The sequence below is a fragment of the Agelaius phoeniceus genome, chromosome 14 (assembly GCF_051311805.1).
Source record: "Agelaius phoeniceus isolate bAgePho1 chromosome 14, bAgePho1.hap1, whole genome shotgun sequence".
NCBI lineage: Eukaryota > Metazoa > Chordata > Aves > Passeriformes > Icteridae > Agelaius > Agelaius phoeniceus.
The window spans coordinates 19,289,247-19,308,696 of record NC_135278.1 but is presented as its reverse complement, the minus strand read 5'-3'; the positions used below and the strand labels follow the sequence as shown (position 1 = coordinate 19,308,696).

General features: G+C 42.3%; 1 protein-coding gene across 4 annotated transcripts in view; it reads right to left on the bottom strand.

Moving 5' to 3' along the window:
* The window catches only part of DIAPH2 (diaphanous related formin 2), a 173,772-nt gene that overhangs the window by 49,511 nt on the left and 104,811 nt on the right, over positions 1–19,450 (bottom strand). For all 4 annotated transcript variants that reach the window (XM_054641276.2, XM_077185821.1, XM_077185822.1 and 1 more), the window contains 2 exons: positions 12,547–12,682; positions 2,102–2,197 (listed from right to left, as the gene is read on the bottom strand). In XM_054641276.2, coding sequence (XP_054497251.2) covers positions 2,102–2,197; positions 12,547–12,682 — 232 coding nt within the window. The remainder of the gene's footprint in view (positions 1–2,101; positions 2,198–12,546; positions 12,683–19,450) is intronic.

Genomic DNA, 19,450 nt, shown 5'->3' with positions numbered 1-19,450 from the left:
TCTCAGACCATAATGTGTAACCAAGACAAGTCCAACCCCAAAACTTTGCTGGACAAGTCTAACTTTGGAAATAGCAACACCTTTATGAATTTTATGTCCCAAACCCAAACTCCAGAGCAGTTCAGCTCTAACAATGCCCAGAAAAGCCCTGCACTGTTCCCTGCCCACAGACAGAATTATTCCATTTGCCAATCACAACCACACAACCCAGCAAGCCCAGAAATCCCCTAATCTTGTCCTTCCAGGCCTTTTATTTCCTTTTTTTCCCCCTTTCACTGAACCAGAGGAGGCAGGGAATCAATTGTTTATTCCAAACTCACTGGCTGGAACTCTGCAGGACAGGGTGGCACCAAGGAGGGAACTGTCACTGCTCCTTTTTTGAAGGAGAGATGGGGAAGGTTGTAAATGGTTCCAGGATTTTCATGCTGTAGTTCACTGCTCACATTTTAGCCACATTTTTACTTTGGTGTGTAGACAAGTTATTCACAAAATGTCACGTACATTTCTAAACCACATGAGAAAATTTACATGAAAGTTTCAATGATATATTTAACTGGTAACTAACATTTATTGCATCCTATTCTCCCGAAAATTTTCCTTTATGGCCTTCTTCTCTTATAGAGCACTTACATTTGGCCAGAGTTTGGAGCTGAAGGACCCAGTCCTTTTCTCACAGTGAGTGTTCCAAAGTCCATCAGCTCCTTACATTTAAAAGCCAGGCCCCACTGGAATATCACTTGACTCAATGAAATTCCAAACACAGAAGTCAAAGTAACTACATAAAGCAGAAGATCAGCCAAAGGGATTTTTAATTAGCTCTGTCCCCTGTTTTTACTGAGGAATCCCTGGTTTTGCCCCAGGTTCAATCATCTTCTGTTTCCTCAGCTGCAGCAGATTTTGTGCAATCTCCTCTGGTCCCTGGGAAGCTTTGTTTTGTCACCACTTGGTGACAAATGTCTCCTCAAGCCACAATACAGAGAAACCATCTCTCAAAATGATAATTGTCAAGATAGGGGAAAAACCAAACTTTGATCGAGGATTTCTTTCACGTCTGATCTGAGAGCAGAAACAAGCCCTGAATTAAGAATGATCCTGGAACTGGAGGGGAATTGACTTCAGAGTATGAACAAATCAAGTCACTTATTTGGTTTTTTCATAAGATCATGCATATGGCAAATTAAAAATAATTATGCACTACCTTTGCTATTAAAAAGAGCAAAAGAATTTGCCTTTGCTCTTCTGTTCCTCTAAAAAGAATCATCAGCCAACACGAACCTAACCCCAGCTCACTGAGGATCAGGTGGATTAACATGGCTTATTTATGACCCTCTTTTGCCAAACATATCCAACCCAAGCTTTTGATTTTATACCAAATAACTCCAACTGTAGCTTTTTAAAACTGCATTTTTTACTATAAGACATGTTTGAAATGAAAAATTGCAAAGCGCGGTTACCATGAGCTTTGATGAAAAGTGAAAGCAGAGTAAATGCATTTCACAAAGTGTGTGCCACCGGAATATCATCAACAGAAAAGTGAACAAAGGAAACGCTGCCACTGATTCTCAAATTGTCTCAAAATCAGCTTTGCAGCAAGAAACAATTGCTCAGTAAAATGGACAGAGTTGAGTCCAACACCATTGTCTTCCTCAGGAAAACGAAGCTCTCTTAATGCATTTTTACTTTTAAGACTCCAAAAACTGGAAGCTCCTACCAGAGCAGAACACACCCAAAGAGCAGTGCTTGGAAATGATGACCAGCTTGAACACTCAAATCTCATTTGTTAAGGAGCTAACACTCCTCATGGCACCACCTACAAGGCATTAATTATACTTACAGCTGTAAGAATGAAGCACACTCAGTGCAGAGATGCTCAAATGCCATCCCAAAGACAACAGGAGCCCTCAGAGCACACACCAACCTGGAGCCTGAGCTGCAGGTTGACAATCTGTGACTGAGCTGGGCTTTCACAGGAGCTCACTGCCCAACAGCAGCCCTGTGAAGAGTGCTGGCAAGTCTTTGCCAAGCAGCTTTAGATTGCTGTGTTTGTAGCCCTGCTGAAGCTGTCCCGGTTTTAGCCCAGAGTTTGCAGAATTTCCCTTACCTTGCGCTCGCGGCGTTCGTTTCCTGCGGTCCCTGAAAGCTGCTCCCGACTGCAGGGCCTCCAGCAGGCTGTCCATCACCCCTGTCTCATCACCCTCTGCAAGCAGGAAAACACAACTCCATCAGTACAGCTGCAAGCACATTTACAAGGAAAACAGAAGTCCAAGAGGGTCGCTATAGGACACAAGCTCACACCGCTGTTCTCAAGGTGAAGAAAAAGGGAAGTTTATTTTCTGACTCCAACATTTATAGATTTCCAAGAGTGACAGTGGATTGGAGGGTGTCAGTGCCACCTCTCCAATGACACTGGACAGACCAACAGTCCATCAACGTTCTCCTCCTCCAGAAAAGAATGCAAAACAATGAGTTATTTACAGAAACCGTGTGAGAAAGTTCACTACAAGAACATCAACATCAGAAGGCTTAGGAAATCTTAAAAAATCAGGGCGACACAAGAGTTGTCCTGTTCCCACAATGCTGCCAAAGAAGAGGCAGGCACATCCCAGAGCAAGGCTGCTGGCACATCCCAGGGCAGGGGGCACTGTCTGCTGTGGGTGATGCCCACCAGGCAAAGGTGATGCCAACCCTACTGTTCCTTCAGGAAGAAAATTCCATCAGTGCAAGTGCAAGCAGATGTAGAAGGAAATAGAAGCCCAAATGCTGTCCTGCTTCCATAATGCTGCCAAAGAAGAGAAAGGCACATCTGAGGGAGGCACCTGTGTAAGGCTGCTGGCACATCCCAGGGCAGGGGGCACTGTCTGCTGTGGGTGATGCCAACCCTTCTTTCAGCTTGGAGATGTTCCCCTGTGCATTATTGATGCCATGCTCAGCGTGCAGAGGGGCAGCAGCTGCTGAGTGATGCAGCCATCCTCGCTGCTGGGATAGCTGGAGGCTTTTCTGAAGTGCAACCAGGTCAATTTAATCAATGCATCTGATGGCACTGAACAGCAGAAAGTTCAATATTGCAGCACACAGAAAATATTTTATATGATGCCTCCTGACTTCATGACTCACTGGATCTTTGGAAAAATCATCTATACAATCAATAGCATGGATGGTCTTCAGGTGACATAAGGAGAAGGAAGAGGGGATAATCATGCAGTGGAAGTCAGTGGTGTAACATTTCTTAACAGCTGAATTTGATTTCTGCTCAATTTTTTATTTTGCTTTTCCCATATCCAGGCTAACTCGCAGCCTTTAAATTGCTGGACTTTATGGTGCATTATGGAAATCTGGGTGGAAAAATTACTTCTTTTTATATATTTGAGTCTTTACATTCCTTTGCATTTCAGTCTGTTAATAACAGTTGACAGCAGCATTCAGCAGCATGAGAAATAGAGGTCAAAGAACTGAAAGGTTACAAAACTACTGATGAATGCCTCTTTCTGTTCCCATATCTGTGTTATAACCCGAAACTAAAATATAGGTTAGGCTCAGCAGGTAGGTGGACATTTCATCCACATCTCTCAGACTCCAAACTCATACAAATTTCCCCATCTGGGAAAGGGAAGATCATTACTTTATGCAAAAAAAAATTACATTATGGTAAAAAACTTCTGACTCACATGAGGTGTGGGAGGTTAGATGCACATTCAGGCTCCCAGATGCTCAAGTTTAAAAGCAGCCTATTAATGAATAAGCTGTTCTGTCCTGTTCTCTGTTACATTCAGATTTATTAGACTCAATCCACACCCGATGTAAGAGCACACCTAAAACAGAACCTGGTTCAAATTTCTACAAGCTGATCATTAGAACAACTGCTGGATACCTTTAAATTATACATCCACCTAACTGACACCATTCTCCACACACTACACAACACCCCCAGAGCAAGAGCAAAGGGAGCAGAGCAAGTGCAGGCACCAGCACAGGACTCTGAAATACCAGTTTTAATTACATTCCATCTAAAAGCCTTAAACAACGGAGCTCCTGCAAAACAAACAAGCAAATTAGCTTTTCTCAATTCCCACTCACACCCAAAGCCAGAATTTTCTCTAAACTGTACAACATAATTGTTCTTCTTTGTGCTTTTTATCCTACCCATGCTTATTCATTGATTGTTGGCTCTGTATTAAATTTACCTTCAAAATCAAAGGTCTGTGAATACACTTTGTCCAAATTAATACGCATCAAGTTGGTCTGAAACACTTCATGGCAGTGACTGCACACCCAGAACTAGTTAATATCTAGAATATTTAATGTGTAGAAAAATTACAATATTCTTCGATCTTCATTAAAAGTAAGACTTGGCAGAGTTTATTAAAAAAGACAAAAATCCTTCAATACTTCATGAATGTTTATGCAGCCTTCCAATTTTTTGCTGAGCGAGCTGCTCTACCTGCTAATTACTGCAACTGCCAAAAGCCAGCCTGGCTTTGGGATGCCAGCATACACAACATAAAACACGTGACTGAGGAAGCTGCAGGACAGAGTGATGAGATTTTTAACTCCTCAAAGTAAAATTCATGCAAGGTCTGATCTCAGCAGTGCATCTTAATCTCAGTCTTCAGGTGGTTAAGTGAGAACTGGACAAAGAATTGCATTTTTAGGGAGTCCTGATTAAAATTGATAAATAAAATTCAACAGAAATTTCAGTCTTTCCCTGCAGTTCTTCACACAGGACCAGCAACCTCCTCCATTTGTCATTTCTATACCACCCACAGCAAATTATAGACACAAATAAAAAACAAAGACAGAAATTGCCAGAAGTTTGAAAACTAAAAACTTATTTCCAACATTTCTGTCAGCAGAAATAAAACACATAATCATTATTTGTCTTTTAGATGTCTTTCATTGTACACAAGGACAGGAGTTTCATCTGGAACAAGTAATTTTCTTCCTCATTGTTTCTGCTCCAAGTTGGCCCCAAGCATTTAAAAAAGAGAAAATGTGTGGAGACATGCAAAAAAAATAATTGGTGATTTCTTTGATTTGCCTTAGCAAAGAGCCAGATTCACTCCAGGTGTTAAAGAGGACTGCAAAAGGATTCCCAGGGATGAATTGATGTGTTCAGCACGAGCCCCATTTGCTTGGATTTGGGTTTGACACCAATTCTGCTCCCTCTGCTCTGGAGCCCCAGTCTCAGGTGTGGTTTTGGGAGTCTCAGAAATGCTCGTGCTCCTGCAGGGCCCAGGGCTTACACCAGAGCTGCTCAGCAGATTTGGGCCACTTTTAATGTATTACAAAGACAAAATAACTTCATTCTTCCATAGAACAATTTATTGCTACTTGCACTGCTGAAGAGACGCGAGGTGCAGATTGGGAAGAATTGAATGAACGTGTGAAACTTCACAGGCCAGCCAGGAGCTCCTCAACAGGGAATGCCCAAGAGCTCCAGTCTGCAGAGGTGACCAAAGAAACAGCACCAAAACCCCAGATCCTGTGGTTCCAGGAGCAGTGGGGCACCAGCTTGATGACAGCAGTGACAGGAGAGAAATCACCACTGGAACAGCCTTTGATGTGACCAGGGGTGGATTCCCAGTGCCTGAGGCAGCACAGTTCCTTCAGCCACTGCAGGGATGCAGGACACATTCCTCCTGTGCTCTGGGACCTGGGCAGCCCCAGCAGAGCAAAACCAAAAACCCTGCAGGGGCTGGGAGCTCTGAGTGCAGCGCAGCCCCAGGGCAGCACTGCCAGCCCCCTGAACCCAGCCTGGCCCCTGCTGGGCTCTGCCAGGCACAAATATTGACAAAAAGGACTCTGATGGAAGCTGGGGGGATATTGCAGCAGGTGCCAGCTGCTGGGGTGGCTGGGGGCTGCAGAATCTGCCCCAGAGCCCAGCCCATGGCCCAGCTCCAGGGGATCTGCTTCCCTCAGCCCAGAGCCACAGCTGGGAAGGAGCTGCTGCTCCTGGGGGTTCTGCTGCCCTCCCTTCTTGCTGTCTGCTCTGGTTGCTACAGGACCACCTGTACATATTTACAAACATATTTTGCTGGCACATTTTTATTTTCTAGTATTTTCCAAACGCACTTGCAAAACATCTTTTACCCATTGTTATAAATATCCAGACTGCAAACTGATCTAAGTTAATAAGAAGTGTAGATACTGCACAGCCATTTGGGCAAAGGTTTACAGGAATTTTACAGGAATTTTTCATAAATTTAGGTCCTCACTGAAGGAGCCCAGTCAAATATCTCATTAAGTAACACATGCTGCCTCCTGCTGCTCCAAAGGGTTTTAAAATTGTGCTTCTATTCACATCTTGCACTACCCTGTTTGGCTTTGAACTTTTATGCACTTTTCAAAGTCTAATGGGTGTCCTGTAGAAACTTTTAAACAAGACTTTTTATTCATAACCAGTACCAGAATTTTTAATTGCAATATATTCACTTAAAAAGGTCAGCTCTCAATGTCTTTGGGAAAGCGTGTTTTTGTGTTCTCCTCATATATTTGCATTTTATTCATTTGCTAAATTCATTTTGCATGCATAATAAATATCTCCAGGAAGCAGTCCTGCTCTGCAGCTTGCAGCAGAGTGCTGTCTCGTGCCTCTTATTTACTTTTTAATTAGAGGAGAACAAGTTAGGACAGTGTGACTGAGAAGTGAACCCCCAGCTCATGTCAGTTTAGAAAACAAGGCAGAGCCTTGCTTACACACCAATTAAGAATACTGTTGATGGTAACCTGACCTCAGGCTCAAATAAATTAATAGAAGAAGAAAAAGAAAGTGCTTTGTTGTAGAGGCAGGCGATTGAAAACAATGTTTGAAATGCACATTTTTAATTTTTTTGGGAGAAAATGTCCCAGTGGTCAAGGTCTGCTGTGGCCACACTGAGATGCCCCCACAGAGCCCCTGGAGCCTCTTCCTGCAAGGACCATGCCTCAAACAGGCTGCAATGTGAATTATCTGGAACAAATGGGAAGAGATTGCCTCTGTGTGGGAAGGAAAAGATCGTGCAGCTCACCAAAAAAAACCCACACCAAAAATTCCCATGTGATACCTCAGTAATTACACCTGTAAATAAAGTTCTGTGCAGTTCCAAAGCTGCATTTAAGTTACAGTACTGAGGTACTTTTAGTTTCTGTGATGAGCAGATATGTAAGGCAGAACAAATCATCAATGCTCTTACCATTGTTAATTATTTCCTTTTAAAAGCAGTTCTTTATTATTGACCAACTCTAACATATTAGGGGAAAAAGAACTTTCGGGAACACATTCTGAGGAAAGGGGAGTTCTTAACACATTCTTGATGACTTGTTACTTTCTTTTTTAATTTGATACTGGTGATGGTTTTGACTGGGATAGAGTTGATTTTGCTCCCAGCAGCTGGTGGGGGCTGTGTTTTGGAACTGGAATCTGTTGATAATTCAGGGGGAGTTTTCTTATCACTGAGCAGCCCTTACACAGAGCCAAGGGTGATTCTGCTCCCCATCCACCCTGATTGCTGAACCAGCCTTACAGTAATGCTGATCAAGAATTATTTCTGAAATGCTTTTTAACATTGTAAGTTCTACAAAACACCAACTGTTTTACAGCAGTTACATTGAGATAAACAAAATTAAGGCTACTCTCAACATTAAAAACAGTACCTACTTTTTGAAACACAAATAATTTCTCTAAGGAAAAGTTGAATTTGCATAGAAAACTCCCTGAAGTTACCACTTGTTACTGTTCAGTAAACAGTCCCCAAGAAACATACTTTTAAGAGCAAAGAATCCAATTTTCCTTTCTTCCCTGCAATTATCCCAGTCACAGATTTGTCAGTCTAATAATTTTTCCCCCCAATAAACTCACTCAGAAAGTACCATATGGGCCATCTTCATTATCAAAACCAAATTTTTCCAGAGCAAAACATTTAAAGGTGAGATTAAATTTCAAGCTGTAATTTCTTTCTGACTTGCTGTCCATGCTCACATCCATTTGAATTTCTCCTGAGCTGTTTCTGACCCATTTAGCAGCAGTTCAGTAACTCTGACACTCACCCCGTTCTCAAGAGCCCTTTAAACTCTGCACAAACAGCTCTTACAAAGTTTTTTAGCAATTCCTGCAGAACTGCTTTGAAGAGGAAAACTCAAACCTGTAGATGCTCACCTTGAAGCATAATGCAAAGCTCAATCTAGTTTTTGTTCTGTGAATATCAGGTTTCAGGAGGTGTGCAGCATATTCAAACAGGCCATCCATGTCAATGTGAAAAATAATGACTTCCCAAAGGAATTTCAACGTTTGGCTCATTGACATCCAGCACCACAAACTAATAATCTTTAAAATGTAAATAAGAGCCAAGATTTACCACTCCAGGTACCCCATGCAATCACCAGCAAATAGAGAAATCCAAAAAGACATTTACAAAATAACATGTAACTCGTAATAAGCTTAGTATGGATTTCTGTTTATGCTAAAGGACGTGGAAGGAAGACAAACCAACCACAAAAGCACAGAATCATCAGAAAACTGCAGCAAAAACAACCCCTGGAATGATAACCTGCCCCAGAGTGAAAGCAAACAGCAGCCCAAGGAAACAGAACACACCAGTCTGAATGGAAAACCCATGAAATCTTCTATGGGGGCACTTGGAAAGGGAAAGCAGGAATATCCATCAAGCTCCAGCACAGAACTGCACTGGCATTACCTTCATCTGCATTAGGGGAGAATGGTAATATGTCTTCAAAACAATTAATTCAGCCCTAATTGGGACTGAGAAAGCTCATTCTATCTTTTATCCGAATGCTGGTAGTTAAAAGGTGATTTTAATTGCCATGGTAATCAGATATAATGAAGAGCAAAACTGTTTCTGATTAAATAAGATTTGCATCAGAATTGCAGTCAGACACTTTGCAGCTCCCAGGAAGCTGAATTCTCCCATTCTCCTCTCTCTCTTCAGGCATGCACACAGAGGCAGTGCTGCAGGAATTCTGCAGATGTTGAATCAGATGGGAGTCATGAAAGGCTTCTCCTCCCAGTTCATCTCCCATAAGGAGAAAGAATTGTTCATGATTTGAGCTGTGAAACTCCAGATCTGCAGGTGTGTGCATAAGGCACAGACATTTCTGTGCCTCCCAACCTCACCAGGAAACCTGGACTTTTCAGGTGCTAACCATCTTGATAACTTTTTGAAATATTCATTTTTATAGAGTGGGTTTTTTAAATTTTTTTTACATTCATCTTTAAATATTTTGGAACGTTCAGCAGGTTTTGTATCAGTTTACATGTAGTGTTTATGTGGCAGCTCAGTTACACAAAGAACAAAACCACCAAACTGAGTAAAGTGGTCTTCAAAATACTGCCAAAGTCTGAGTTACTCCATCACCAGGAAATATTCAGAACAACTCTTGATTCTGGCCACACTGTGCTTTTCCACAGTTACACCAAGAAACAGATATTAATTTTCAGTTAATTAATTATAACTAACCTCATCTGTGACCACACAAAAAGTGGTCACTGAATAGTCAGAAAACAGGAAAAATCCTTTTTATAGAACTGCACAAGAAGCTGTCAAAAAAGGAAGCCAATTGCTGTGACCTCAAAGGCTGCAGCTCTGAGTCAAATTTGACTCTGGGAGATGCAGAGCAAGAGCTGAGAGAGGGTGAGGTTAAAATGAGCCTTTGGGTGAAAATCACCTTGTCCAAGTGACAGCTTGAGAGGACATCTGCCTCCTTCCTCTAAGCCTGCTGTGTCACATTCACTTAGACAAATTTACAAACTGTTTATATAAGCAGCAATGAGCACACAGAAGTAGATGCATCAAGAAAAAATTAGTTATTTGGCAAAAATAGTCAATTGAATATCAATGTCATGGAATCCACTGGGGATGGGGGTTTAGCCCTCCTCCAACCACAGCAGCAGAGCTGTAAGATGTGAAATGGGTGTTTTAAAATACTTACAAATTGGAAAAAAATATTTTAGAAGTATTAAACTAACTTTGTACCACAGGTTTCAAACATTAGTTATTTAAATGGCAGGTTTGGTGCATTGGGCCATGTAAAGACATTCATACATTTGCATTTTCATTGAGAGAGGACTACAATGCAAAATGGAACTTTACTTGTATCATTTAATAGGAAAAGACTTTCGTGATGGAAAGCAGAATGCTGTCAGTGTGATTTGTGCCACTGCTGAGAGTGGCACAAACTGCTTGGAAAGGGAAGGGGAAAATGCAGAAAAATGAAGGTGAGTGTAGGATTGACGGGATGGACGGAGACCAGAGATCTCTGGAGCCAGGTCTGGAACTTGGGGTTTATTGCAAAGGGCCTGGGGACAGGGGCCATGTGGGATTTGGGGTTCATTGCAAAGGGCCTGGGGACAGGGGCCACGTGGGATTTGGGGTTTATTGCAAAGGGCCTGGGGACAGGGGCCTTTTGGGATTTGGGGTTTATCGCAAAGGGCCTGGCTGCAGGGGCCTTTTGGGATTTGGGATTCATTGCACAGGGCCTGGGTGCAGGGGCCTTTTGGGATTTGGGGTTTAGTGCAAAGGGCCTGGGTGCAGGGGCCTGCTGGGATTTGGGGTTTATTGCAAAGGGCCTGGGGACAGGGGCCTTTTGGGATTTGGGGTTTATTGCAAAGGGCCCGGGGACAGGGCCCTGCTGGGAGCTGCCAGGCACAGTTCAGAGCAGGCCTGAGAGAAGAGAGGGGCAGAGAGGATGAGAGGGTGAGAGAGTAAAAGGGTAAGAGAGTAAAAGGGTAAGAGAGTAAAAGGCAAGAGCTAAGAGACAAGAGAGCGAGGTTCCCGTTCCAATACCATAAATCATCTTCTGTGTTGAATATTCTGATTCTCACTAACCAGTCTAGTCCAAGATACAAATCCTATAGCATTTGCATACAGCCTATAAGAATCACTACATTACCACACTGTGTTACATTTTAAACCCTACAAACTCCTCTTTGGGCCCCTTCTGCCAAGCTGGCAGGGTCTGCTCTGCCCCTTGGGCCTGTCTGCAAGCAGAGGGTGTTGTTTGATCAAAAGGGGATCACCTTCAGTGACCACACCATTGTTTTCCTGTTGTTCAGTAACTGAGGGATCTCAAAGCTTGCTTTCATTTCAATCTCACTGACAGTTTCCATATTCTCACAATCTTTTGCCAGGCAATCATATTGACAAGGCTTTCCTGTTCCATCTCCCCCAACAGGTGTGCTCTCAGGGCTGAGCTGGGGAAACTGCAGATGTTGGAGCTTCAAAGTGAGAGCTCCAGCCCCTCAGCACAGCCCAGGTCACTGACAAAGCCTCCCATGGGCTCCCCACACTTTTCACCAGCTCACCAAACTCTGCCTGCAGTGTCCTCAGTGGCAGCTGAAATGAAACTCTTGAGCACTCTGGCAGAGGGAGGGTGCTGCAGGGATATTGAGCTGCTTCTCATCCCACTCTCAGAAAAGTGCCTGTCCATGTTACCATGGGCATTTTTGTGGCAGGTGGCAGATATTAAAGAAATATTAATCATATGCTGAATTAATAGATTAGAAAAGTCTCATTAGAAACCTTCCCAAAGAAAAGAAAATGTATTTATGCATCCCCCTGTGTTGAAATTTTACATTTTGTTTATAGCTATACTGAAATGAGACTAATCTTTACATGATCTAATAATAAAGTTTGTCATCTATAGACAGGAATTTCTGCTACACAACATTCCAGGCAGCACCAGTGCCAGCTCCAGCAAGGCCAAAGATTACAGGATTTGTGGTGCCACTGCAGCATTTTTCCCTGAGCAGGGCCTGTTAAATGGATAACAAGGACAGGTGTTTTTATTGCTGGGTCAGATTAGCAGATTAACACAAACTCATAGAAACTGAACAAAAAACTGCAAGTGATCTCTTGCCTAAATCCAATTTTACCTCTACTTGCCTTCTGGAGTCAGGTAAGAATAAAGCCTCTATTTCACAACCTTCTGGAAACCTGCACAGCATCAGTATCAAGCCCACCCCATTCCTTCTGCTTTCTTACCTCCCTCTCTGTCACAGAGGTCTCATGTGAAATACAATATTCTCCCAGCTGACAAGCTCAACACATTGCTTTTTATCGTGCTGAAATGTCACTCTGTACTCAGGCTCCAAGCTCAAGTAGATTTTCCAGCTCCTAATAGGACTACTGGGAGAACATCCATCCTAACACAGACCCCCAAGCCCAAAAAGAAAGACATTAATTGCCACAGTGCCTTGATTATAGAGATGTTTACAGAATGAAATTAACAACAAAGCAAGGAAGACACTTCTTCTTGGAAGTCAATCCATAAGGAAAAAAAAAATCAATTAAGTGCTACAAATGCAAAATAGCCAATAATTCACAGCAACACGCCTGGAAAGGAACATGACACACATTAAGTGGCAGAAATGGGATGACATGACCAGGTAGGCTGAAACAAAACAGGATTTTCCACTTTGAAAAGTGAACTTTTTCCAGCTTTCAGAGCAGCCAGCAAGTATTTCTCATATTGATCAGAAATAGCCTTCAGTTTATTACTCCTGACTTGGTTTTGCCTTTTTTAATGCTAATCTCTCAGCTAAAAATGCTGCCTTACCTTTGTTCATATCAATCAGCTGCTGCTTCTTCTTCTGTCTCTCCAGCCTCTCCCGCTCTGCCTTCTCCTTGGCCAGCTTGGCCCTCTTGGTCTTCTCCTCCAATTCTCTTCTTTTGTTGTTTTCTTTTAATGCCTCCTGCATTAGAGGAAAGCAATGTGATTGTCTGTACACTGAGGAGAACCAAAATTACCTGGTTTGAAATGAAGTAAGAGGAGAAGAAACGAGAGACTTGACCCAACACTTGGAGCACGCTCAGAAATCTTGGAGAGAACATAATGCACCACAGCATTTATACATGTGAGAATTATTGATCAGAGCAATGAGGAACTGAAATAGCTTTGTATTTATGGTAAAGGAAAAAAGGAATTTATTTCCAGCAGCAACATGTTTGTATTTTTCCCTATTAAGACTGCAAGTCTACCTTAAGCCTGTGCCATGCTCTTAGGAGGGATGAGTGGGGAGGAAGCCAAGTGTCCATTGTGATGGAAATTCAACTACAAGTGGCTGAAACTCAGGTGCTAGAATTTAAATGTAACTGATTAAATTTTTTTGTTGATATAGCCAGTCTGGATGTCTAAAATTCAGAAAACAGAGAAGAAGAAATGGAAAATAGCTGAATTTTTAGGTTATGACTAAAAGGTCTCTGAGGTAACAGGTTATCCCTGAGGTCTCTGAGGTAACAGGTTATATATTTGCTATATAGAGCAAATTAAAAATCCAAGACTCCCAAATGCTTCCAAATACAGAATAATCATTCAAGCAAGGGGCAGCATCCACATTTCAGCCCTGAGTTGCAGAGACTCTGCTGGTACCAGAGCCTCACTCCAAACAGCACCAAGAAAACTGCACCAAGAAAACTGCACCAAGAAAACTGCACCAAGAAAACTGCACCAGGAAAACTGCACCAGGAAAACTGCACCAAGAAACCTGCACCAAGAAAACTGCACCAAGAAAACTGCACCAAGAAAACCTGCACCAAGAAAACCTGCACCAAGAAAACCTGCACCAAGAAAACCTGCACCAGGAACTGCACCAAGAAAACTGCACCAGGAAAACTGCACCAAGAAAACTGCACCAGGAACTGCACCAAGAAAACTGCACCAAGAAAACCTGCACCAAGAAAACTGCACCAAGAAAACTGCACCAAGAAAACCTGCACCAAGAAAACCTGCACCAAGAAAACCTGCACCAAGAAAACTGCACCAAGAAAACCTGCACCAAGAAAACCTGCACCAAGAAAACTGCACCAAGAAAACCTGCACCAAGAAAACTGCACCAAGAAAACTGCACCAAGAAAACCTGCACCAAGAAAACCTGCACCAAGAAAACTGCACCAAGAAAACTGCACCAAGAAAACTGCACCAAGAAAACTGCACCAAGAAAACCTGCACCAAGAAAACCTGCACCAAGAAAACTGCACCAAGAAACCTGCACCAAGAAAACCTGCACCAAGAAACCTGCACCAAGAAACCTGCACCAAGAAAACTGCACCAAGAAAACTGCACCAGGAACTGCACCAAGAAAACTGCACCAAGAAAACTGCACCAGGAACTGCACCAGGAAAACTGCACCAGGAACTGCACCAGGAAAACTGCACCAGGAACTGCACCAAGAAAACTGCACCAGGAACTGCACCAGGAAAACTGCACCAGGACCTGCACCAGGACCTGCACCAGGACCTGCACTCGCTGCCCCAGCACTGAGCCAGCCACAGCACAAACACCATAAACACCTTTTCTTCCAGAAAAAGAAGCCAACTAAAGGGCAAAGCCAATGTCTTGTCCTTTTTGGTTTTGGACAGTTCTGTCACTGCACATTCAATCCCACCTGACAGAAATTTCATTTTACTGCAGCTTCCCAGGCTGGAATGGGAGGAGATGCCCCCAGTCTTACAGAGAAAGCAAATATGAAATGTCATGGTTGCACTGGTAGCTCAGCAGCCACTGACATTCTGTGATCACATCACAGATTCCATCACATTTTCTACCAGCAGACTGAACTAAACAAGCTCTAAAGTTAAATTTTATCTGGAAAATCTCCTTGAGCCAAACTCTATGAGTTGTATCTGAAGGAAAATTCAGACTGCACTTCATAAAACAGAATGGATACAAAAAACAAAAAGCCATTCAAAATAAAGGTTTAATCTTCTTGAAGAACAGCAAGATAAGAAAATATTGATAACTCTGTGTGAGAGCAGCCCTTTTTATCCATCCACCTCCTGGAATGGACTTGCTTGTTACTCCCCTCCATCAGGCAGCTGGACTCTTACCCATTCCATATTTGTTATGTCATTTACTGCTATACTTTTAGTCAGACTTAGATGAAAGCTGGAAATAAATCCTTGGCAAGAACATTCTCCCACCTGCTATCAGAGTCAGCGCAGAAAGCAAAAGAAATCTATTTTCATCTATATTTATAAGCATACTTTATATTTAAATTAATATTGCTAACAAATTTGATCATAGTTTCTCAAAACTGACGGATGATGAATGTAAATAAAGAGAATTCTGATTCAGGTGTACAGTGGTTTCTACAGCATCTGCTATGCCTGAATTGTATCAATCTTGCAGTTTCATTTCCTACAGTTCTACTGACAAAGGGTTATTTTTCTCTCTCATGGCATGCTTTTATATTCCCCCAGACCTTTTCTCTTCCAAACATTTGAGCTGCAGTGGATTTCTTCTAACATAGAACACTGCTATTCCAGATTAGCAGGGGTTTTTGTCAACTATCAAACACCAGTGATCCCCTTTCTGTGTAGTTTTGCAAGCTAAATTACTTCAAAAGGTAAAGATCAGTTTGGAAAAAAAAAAAAAAAAAAAAAAAAAAAAGTTCTGTAATTGCTTTTAAAAAAGGGAATAAAAACCAGCAGTTTTGATACTGCAATACAGTGACAAAGAACTTACTACTGCTCATAGGGATCTACTGGACAACTAAATTTATTCTCCAATTAAAACTAAACTAATCTAACAGCTAGAAATCAGAGAAAGAAGCAATCCTCTGGAAAGAATAAAAGCCACCTCAACAGCTTTAGAGCACATTTTGAAAAGTACTCATCTAGATGCTGTCTTCTGAAAACATGTAAGTGCATGCAAAAAGGGAAATAATTTTCGAGTGAATCTCAGCAGACAGAAATATTTAAATGCATAAAACCCTTTTATTGATGGGCTTTTCATGACCCTCTGTTATTTTGGTTGGTGCATAAGGGCAAGCAGTTTTGCTAATTCAACAGCAAATTAAAAGTTAGAGAAAGTTTGAGTGTGGGTTTGCTTTGTTATAATACAACCAAAACTGAATTATTGTCTCTGCTAGCAGAGCAAAGAGATTCAGCAAGGAATATTATCCCTTTTTAAGTGAGTTAGTTGAAGGAGCACACAGTTTGATGTTCCCCCTTGTGTTTATTAGGATTCACTGAAGTGCAGCTCTGGTACTCAGCACTGCCAGTTTACAGCTTGGCTTCCTTAAGAAGCAAATAAAAAATTAATGCATCCCTTGCATTCTGCACATATCTTAAGTTTTGACAGACAAACATATTCACACATCGACACGGTTGTAAATAGACTCTCGAAGGTAAATTATTAAAAACAAGAAGAAAGAAAACAAACTGTAATGCACAAATCTCCCTGGATATTAAAGATGCAGCTGGCTACAAAGCGGTCATGCACCAATAATGAGGCTGCCTGTGATCCCTCAGGCCTTCCCAAATTTGCCTTGCAACTGCAAAATATGTCAGCTGAACTTGCAGCAAAATAATCTTCTCCAGCCATAAATCGTTGGGAACGACCAACTCAGATTATCTGGAAATTAATCTACAGAAATTCAGTTAAAATACAGCAGATTGAGCAATAATCAGCGTGTACATGTAAAAGGGAGATCCTTCCTGGGAGTTCCTTGGAGGATAACACATTTAAATACATTGTTATCCCCATGGAAATAATGGAAAAGAGATGGCATTAAAGAAGGACAGGCAAATTGAATTCCTGCTGGGTGGCAGTGAAGCTCTGAGCAGAGGATGGGGTTGGGACAGTGACCCCAGGGACAGAAATGCCCTGGGCTTGGACAGAGGGCTTGGCAAGGGGAACTGGAGCTGCCTGGCCAGGGAGGGACAGGGGATTCTGCTCCAAAAACTGCCCAGGCACAGCAGCTCTGCAGTGGTCACTGACCAAATTTGTTTTGCAGTGTTTACTCACCAAATTTAACAGTACCAAGGAAAAGCTGCTTGGTATCACTTAATGACTGCACTGGGCAATAAGGTGGAATCATTATTGAATGGCCCTTGAGTGCACAGGTTTGGGACTGGTTTCCTGCTCCTGTCCATCACTATGTGGAGAGCAGAATAAACACTCACACCTCGTTCAGGTTATTCTTGATAGAGACCCAGAGCTGAAGAACACACACAAAAACCAAGCTGTATCACTGTTTTTACAAAAAACACACCCAGGAAAACAAATGTTGTCTGTTTGGGTACAACCCTAAAAGAGAAACCACAGCCCGGGGCAGACCAATTATAGTTTTGTTCCAAAAGCAATCTTTCTGGATCAAGGAAGACAAAAAATCAGTGTTCTGGCACATCATCATGTGAGCACAAGCCTTCAGACTTTTGAACAAAAATTATTTCTAAGGTAAGTCTGTAAGAACTGTTCACACAAGAGCCTGAATCCAGTAAAAAAAAACCTGAATTACTCTTTTTAACAGCAGAACCTTGAATGTGACATGCTGAAAGGTTTCAAAGTTTCTGGGTAGAAATTTCTGACAGATTTTAAAAGAGGCTCTGAGAATTACACCCAGTGTAGTATATAAGGACAAAATGTAATTAAATAACAAAGGAAAAATGCCTGGCTTGGAAAGACTTTGCAGACTTCCTGCAAGGCATGGTTGGTGGGCTGTGGAAGGAAGCCCTGCAGAGGGTGTGAGGCATTATTACCCTGCAAAGAAATAACAAATGTGGGACAAACAACTGCAGGGCCCCTCTCCCACAGCTGCAATTCCTTCCCTGAGCTCGCTTACACCTCGCACTCCGTGCTCTGACAGGATCAGCAGCTCCTGGGCCTTCCCACACGTGCCAAGCAAGCAAACCTGAACCTGAGGAAAGGAATGAGCTCTAATTGATCCAGCAGCATCACACTAAATGAAGCTGCAATAATGCAGTGATCAATCTGGAATCACAATTAAGACAAATACGGATCCCAATTATCAAATGATCTTAATGGGATATAGGAACAGACAGAATGATGAGGCTGAGGTGATACCTGTGAAAGGGAACTCTGGGGGTTTTGGAGATCCATTCTAACACAAGAGTTTCCAGAAGGGTCTGAGGGCAGCCTGCACACATCATCTGGGCAGGGGCTCTGCTGGGCACAGCCCCAGGGCCTCACCCAGGGCAGGTAACGAAGGCAGAGCTTCACAAGAGATCCTTAAGCTCTGCCTCAGCCCAAATCCCAAACCAGGCTTTGCTTTCAGAGTGGAATGAGGATTCAAAATCCTCATTTAAATATTACAAACTTCCAAAGATAATGCCTGGAAATAATGACATTTCTCAGTTGGACTCACTGCTACCAGCACTGAATATAAAACAGAAAAAAACCAACTAAAGAAACCTTTTAAATCCTGTTCCTTTCAAGATTAGGAAATTTGACTTCATGATTTCCTCTGGACCATGTTCTCCAGTATAATTTTTGAAAATATTCCCTAATCAATGGCATCTCTACCCTGAAATATGGCATCCAGTGCTTCTCCCCATCCACAAAGAGCCACCTCAAGAGAGAAACATCAAGGTTAGAACAAAATCCCAACTCCACCTGGGCAGTTATTTCTACCCTTGCCAACACAGTGTACTTGAACTCACTTTAATTTCTTTTATTATTATTATTTATTTTTGCACCTTTTGGGGAGCTTCCAAGAGAAATGCCATCCTTGTGTTTTACACCATGAATAAAGCACTTATCCAGCAGCACTAATCCCTGGTAAATAAACTGAGTTGCTGCTGCTGTGTGAACTCCACCACCTGCATCCTTTCCTAGCCCACCCCTAATGCCTGATTTGTTCAGGATAATGATTAAAACCCATTCTGCTCAGCACTAGCTGGATGTGTACGCTCAGATGAGAGCTCACAAAAGGTTTGTATTTTGGGTTTGGGCAGGGGGGAGGAAGGGTTTGCTGTATATTGCCTGTTAATAAGGACAGTGTTTCACTTTTGGTACCACCTCTTGGGAAATTTCGCTGAAGAAAATACTTCTTGCTCATTATTCTTTATTTTTTCCCAGCTTCCTGCTAGCTGGAAACTGTTATCTTTCAGGCTGCATTAAAGAACTGTTACTTTTTAGGCAGAAGGGATGAAGTGTATTCCCAGACAAATAACCACAGAGAACAATGAATAAATAGAGCCTTTCTTTTAAACCACTCCTGAATTACAAACACAATTTATGAGTTTGAAAGCTGGGAATTTAGCCTGACTATGCACTGTATTTCATGGCAAATCAGATGTTTATTATGTATTTATTTATGTATTGTAGATTCATTGAGTTGTATTACTGCAGCAAATGGCCTGCTGCATTCCAGGGACACTTCAAAAAAGCCACCACAAAAACCACTCCTGAGTCACAGAGCTTGAAACTCCCTTTGTAGCAAGTAATAAACAAACAAATATTAGGGAGAAAGAAGGGTCTTACAGGTCCATTTGTGCTCAGGATGCTGAGGATGGGGAAAAGCTCTTTGCCATGAAGGCAACATGACAGATGTTCCTGTCCTGGCTGGGCCAGGGCATCAATCTCACAAAATCCTGGAGCCCAGAGAAGTGGGCACCAATAAAAAGGGTTCAGCTTGCTGATCATTTCATGTGCCTCCTCATTTTGGGGAGATTTTCACTTTGTGGACGCTGCACTGAGGGCACACAGCAGCCATCAA